This window comes from Malurus melanocephalus, unplaced genomic scaffold (genome assembly GCF_030028575.1).
Source record: "Malurus melanocephalus ecotype Western Australia unplaced genomic scaffold, MMel_1.1 scaffold_1368, whole genome shotgun sequence".
NCBI lineage: Eukaryota > Metazoa > Chordata > Aves > Passeriformes > Maluridae > Malurus > Malurus melanocephalus.
Window position 1 is genome coordinate 31,762 of NW_026624600.1, and position 5,860 is coordinate 37,621.

At 54.4% G+C, this 5,860-nt stretch overlaps 1 protein-coding gene across 2 annotated transcripts in view; it reads right to left on the minus strand.

Annotated features, from left to right (window-relative positions):
- Positions 1–2,625: 2,625 nt before the first annotated feature.
- LOC130586865 (pleckstrin homology-like domain family A member 1) overlaps positions 2,626–5,860 on the minus strand; it is a 5,196-nt gene continuing 1,961 nt past the window's right edge. For both annotated transcript variants that reach the window (XM_057387779.1, XM_057387778.1), the window contains 2 exons: positions 3,794–3,937; positions 2,626–2,819 (listed from right to left, as the gene is read on the minus strand). In XM_057387779.1, coding sequence (XP_057243762.1) covers positions 2,782–2,819; positions 3,794–3,937 — 182 coding nt within the window. In that variant the 3' untranslated portion in view covers positions 2,626–2,781. The remainder of the gene's footprint in view (positions 2,820–3,793; positions 3,938–5,860) is intronic.

Genomic DNA, 5,860 nt, shown 5'->3' on the forward strand with positions numbered 1-5,860 from the left:
AAGAGCCCCCTCCCCTCCCTCCTCTCCCGTCCCAGTGCAGAATCACCGGATCAGCCACTGAACGGAACATTCCAGAACCATTCCCCCTCAGTACTTTGGCCTTGCTGGTTTTAGTTTTGATCCTGGAGATGTACAGGGATGAACCCCAGCTCCTCGTGCTCCCAGGTTTCTCACACGATCCCAGTATGAATATCAGATGACATTCCTGGGATGACACAAAGGTGTCCATCCTCCCCCTGAGCAGTCCCAGCCCAGTTTATTCCCAGTTTCCCCACAGAACTGCTGGATCCAYACAAAGAGCTGCAAACCCCAGCAGCCCAAGCAGCAGGAATTGTTCTGGATCAGCTCCTGGCTGGTGGGAAGAGCAATCCCAGGGGTGCAGGGAGGTGGAATGAACCGAGAGCCTCAATGCCARCCGCGGAGGGATCAGCCATGGGAACAAACCCATGGAATTTGTGCATCTCCACKGCTCTGAGCGAGCCCCAGTGATGTGTCTCAGCACGAAGTAATCAATTAATAACCACTAACGAGTCCCCAGTAAGGAGCTGTGTTTGGATCTGGATATTATTAGCACAATTAGTATTATTAACATCACCATTATTATTATTAAAGCTCTCACTGCCACTGGAGCCCCGAACTGAGGAATGCCAGGCTGGAATTGCAGCGGAAGGCACGGACAGCCCCACACTCTGGGGTTATTGCTGTCCCATCCCTGCTCCCAGCATTCCGGGGTGGTGGCCCTGTCCTGTCCCTCAGGCCACGTGAGGTGACCCCACCCCACCCAAAGCACCGCTCTGATGGTGAGGGATCCGAGCTGGAATGATGATCCAGCTGTGCCAGCCGAGGACATTCCTGATCCCAAACGGATCTGGGCACAACTCCTGGGCAAAGCAAGCAGAGGGAACAGGCTGGAAGAGCACCCTGGCATCCCCTGGGATCCAACCAGGCTGTACCAGCACATGGATCCTTCAGCTTCCATGGAATCAGCTCTGGGGTCCCAACAATGCCCAAAGGGAAGCCGATGTCCAGCACCACTCTAGCACCAATCCTTGGAAAATTAAGACTTGAATGAGTCTCCAGTCAGGACCTCAAAGCCACTGATCCCGTCTGAGAGTCCTGGCTGGGAGTGGGATTGATCCCTGAACACCAAGCAGGGGAAGCAAAGCACAAAGTGAGATTTTTTTTTTTTCCCTCCCAGTGCAATTAACTTTAGATTATTAATTTTAAATTATAYGGAGCGAGTGAAAACTTCCAGAACCACAGGCCTGTGCCATTGAATTCCCAAGGAATTGGGGCTGGGGGAAAGCCCAGCCCTGCCAGCAGCACACGAGTGGCCCACAGCCCCAGTAACCTCCAGTAYCCCAGTACCCTCCAGCACCCCATTTGCTGGGATTCACCCCCTGTTCCCTACAGCAGAGCCCATGTGGGCACACACAGGGATGTGTCCCTTTATCTCCTCCCTCCCAGCCCAGGGAAGGGCATTCCAGGAGCTCACAGACATGGCAGCACAAAAAGGATTTCTGTCAGATGGGAGGCACTCCTGCCCAGGGAAGGGCATTCCAGGAGCTCACAGACACAGCAGCACAGAAAGGATTTCTGTCAGATGGGAGATACTCCCACCCTGGGAATCCATCCCAAGGCAGCTGCTCAGCTCCYTGTGTGCCAACCCCAAAGGGAGGACTTGGCAGGGTTCCACCTGCCAGGGGGCTCCTGCTCAGCCCCTCCTGTGCCCCCCCAGCTCAGAGCCTGGCACCAGCATGGCATTCCCAGGAACGGGGACTCCAGGCTGGGCACACCCCATAACCCAAACCCCATAGCCCACATCCCATAGCCCATATCCCACAGCCCAGCTCCTTCACCTGGCCCTGCTCTCCCACCCCCCAGGGCTCCCCGTGGCCCCCTCCCTCTCCAATGCTGCCRTCACCATGTACAAAGTGCAAAAGTGTTGCTGTTCCTGCATCCATTAAAAATTTTTTAAAACAAGAACAAAAACAAACAGAAAAAGGATTTCCATCATCATTTGCAAATACATTAATTCAGTCTCCAAAAAGCCAGCAAACCTCCTGTCACCTCCTCGCGGGCCAACACGGACGTGGGCAGGAAAGGACCCTCTAACTAAGCCAGACCCTGCCCTGAAGGTGCCCACCATGTGCCCACGGAGATGCCCAGGACAGCGGCACTGCCCGGCTCCGGCCCCGCCAGCCCCACCCTGCTCCTCCCGGGGAAGCGGTGGCCCTGCTCCTCCTCTGTGAAATGTTTCTGGTAAGGCTTTATTGCTCTACAAAGCGGTGCAAAGGCTGCCCACCGAGGACAGCTCCGTCCAAAGGAACTTTGGTCACGCGGCCGCGGGGTCTGTGCGCTGCGCCCGCTGCGCCGCCGGACCTGCTACCTTCCCAAGAGAAGCTGAATACTGTGTGCAATAACACTGGGAAAACAGGACTGAACCCCAAATCCAGAACAAAAACCGGGGCGTGGGGAAGGGGACAACTCAAATCAGGCAGAAGGCTTGGGAAGAGCCCGTCATTCCCGTGAGGACTGAACTCAATGCTACATTTCGACAATGCCGAGTGTCTTTCCGAACGGATCGGTGCTGTTGGATCTGCGTGTCTGGTCCTGAACGCCAGCTCGCTCTCATCAATGCAGCATTTATTAAAAAATAAAATTAAAATGAAAAAAAAAAAAAATAATAATAAAGAATTGACAAAATTGCATCACCAGGGAGCAGCCTGGCCTGGCTCACACACGTCCCGGGGAGGTGGCGGCGGCATCAAGCGGGGCCGTTCAACGTGGCTTCAGTGCAGGGCAAGGCCTCGTCGTTCCTGCAGGGACACCAGGGAACAGGATTAGGGACATGGGAAAGCTCCCAAAGCTTCCTCCATCCCCCTTGGGAATGTGCCTTCCTGGTGGGAGCTCAGTCCCCCTCTCTGTTTTTTTTCCTCTGCTGGGTGATCTCAGCTCCCTACGGAGAAACTCCCAGTCCCTCAGTGAATATTGCCTGGAAAATCAGCATGGGATCAGGAATGGCCTGGGTGGGAAGGGACCCTGAGCCTGTCTGGTTCCATCCCCCTTCCAAGGCATTCAGAGGGATGGGGCATCTCTGCCACGAGCACAATCTGAGATGGGAATGTTCAGCCAGGGAGAGCTCAGAGCCCCTTTTGGGGCCTGAAGGGGCTCCAGGAGAGCTGCAGAGGGACTGGGGCCAAGGGCTGCAGGGACAGGACACAGGGAATGGCTTCCCAGTGCCAGAGGGCAGCCATGGATGGGATCTGGGCAAGGAATTGCTGCCTGGGAGGGTGGGGAGGGGCTGGGATGGAATTGCCAGAGAATTCCTGGATCCCTTTGAGTGCCCAAGGAAGGCCAGGCTGSACATTGGGACAGTGGGAGGTGACCCTGCCCATGGTGGCACTGGGTGGGCTTTGGGGTCCCTTCCACCCCATCCCATTTTGTCATTTTTTTTTGTGCTGGGATGGAATTGCCAGAGAATTCCTGGATCCCTTTGAGTGCCCAAGGAAGGCCAGGCTGGACACTGGGGCTGGGAGCAGCCTGGGACAGTGGGAGCTGTCCCTGCCATGGCAGGGGTGGCACTGGGTGGCACTGGGTGGCACTGGAGGGGCTCTGAGGTCCCTTCCCACCTCTCCACCCCACAATTCTGTAGTTCCCTGATGGAACAGCCCCTCTGGGAAGCTCAGACCGAGCAGGGCAGAGCTCCGGGGTGCTCCGGCCGCTCTCCATGGGCTGTGATCCCACAACCCCAACACASCCCAGCCCAGCAGCAAAGGTGGGGTGGCCTCACCTGTCTCTCGTGGCCGTGTCTGTGGCAGTTGTGACAGCAGTGGCCGCTCTCTGGTGTCCATCTGTGTGCGTGGCCGTGCTGCTCGGGGCTCGGGGGGCTCCGGACGTCGCCGATTCGGCCGCGGGAAGGGACCCCACGGAGTCGCTGTAGGAGAGGGCAGGGACACCTTAATGGAACTCAGTACACCAGAACACCAGGCTGACACTGGAATGGGGCTCAAATTCCAACGGGGAAAACAAAATTCCTCCTGTTCTGCTCACACAGGCCCACAGATCCCACCGGGAATGAGAACACTCCAGCGGGCATGTCCTGGAGGCTCCGKGTCCCACACCCACAGGACACACCACAACAGCTTCTGGAGGAAAGCATTCCCAATTCCTGCTGCAAAAACCGGCCTGGGAGCTCCCAAACTGCCATTCCCACTGTCATTTGCTGGAATGGCATAGCCTGTGCTGGTCAGACACGGACACTGCTCTGCTCCACAGGCTCTGAGGCTTCTGGGGCACCCAGAAAATCCTGGATTTAGGGGTAGATCCCAAAAACCCATGGATGAAAGAACTGGATGCGCTCCCAGGGCCATGGAGGCACCACCTGAGGGACAAGGACCCCACTGAGGGGCCAACCAGCAAAGCTCAAATCCTGGGAAAGGAGAAACTGCAGGAACAAACCCTCCAAACCTCCTGTTTGGATCRAACCCTCCCAGATTCCCAAATGGAGAAGGGATTTCTGTGCACATCCCCATTTTTTGGCTCCCAAGGAGAGGATGAGCTGCCCCAGGAATTATTTTCCTCCCAGAACAATTCCCTCTCCCTCGTTCCCAGAGCAAAGCTCCACAAAAGGGAGGGAAGCTGGAGATGGCTGAGCTGGAATCCTGTCACCRGCTCCGGGGGAGTTTCAATGGAATAAAATAATCCCAGCTGGATAATTGGACATGTGATGGAGATTGGAGACTGAGGTTCTATTTCTGGAGCTACTTCTCTTAGAAAAAAAACATTAAAATGGGGAATAATAAGATCCAAATATTTCACTTCCTTCAGAGCTCACAGGCTTTTAAAAAGTACAAAAATACACCTTGGAGAGATGCAGGGATGGAGGAGCCGGTGAGGAACGGAGCTGCATTCCCAGGAATGTCATTGGAAATCCACTTCCCACACAAAAAAACAGAGTTCAGCATTTCCATGGCTCAGAGAGAAACTTCTTAACCTCAACCTYTGAAGTTTCCAGGATTCTGGAGTTATCTGAGCACTGATGGGGGCTCGGGAATGTCTCTGCCCTCCCCAAACTCCTGGAAAATTCCAGCTGGGCCAGACCAAAAGGTGGCACACCCCAAACAAGGCTGGGCCATTCCCAGCACACAGAGTGCATTTATCAGAATTACTGCATTTATCAACATGAACTTATTGGTGAAAATTAATGCATTTATCAGAATCAATGTGCTCATCAGAATTAATGCATTCATCAGAATTAATGCATTCATCAGAATTAATGCGTTCATCAGAATTAATGCTTTTATCAAAATCCATGCATTTATCAGAATGAGCTGCCTCCAACCCACCAGACCCTGGGATAAATCCTGTCCCAATTCCCAGGAATTCTGCAAACCCAGTGGTCTCCCAGCCCCCTGGGCCCCCAGGAGCTGYTGCTGGCTGAGCACACTCAGGGATGACCCCAAACTGTCACCAACAACTGCTAGAGAGAAACTCCTGATCCTGAGTCAGGGACATAAATCCAGGGACTCTGGCAAAAACCAGGAGGAAATCCAAGGAACAATGTGAGGAAAAAAAATGGTAAAATTGAGTAAAACCTCTGTGGCTGCAGCAGATGCTGATGGTGCTGAGAAGCAGCTCCTTCTCAAGGACTGAAAAATGCAATTCCAACAAACTGCTGCCCAACCCCAGGATTGGCTCCAGCCTTTCCTGGTGGTTTTATCACGGATTGGCTTTGACCCCGAGGGGGAAACGAGAACCTGAGAGAGTTAAACCCTCCCCCTATGGCTGCAGGAGGATCCCATGGGAGGATCCTGCTTTTCAGAGCAATCCCACCCGGATCCCTGTCCTGGGTCTGAAT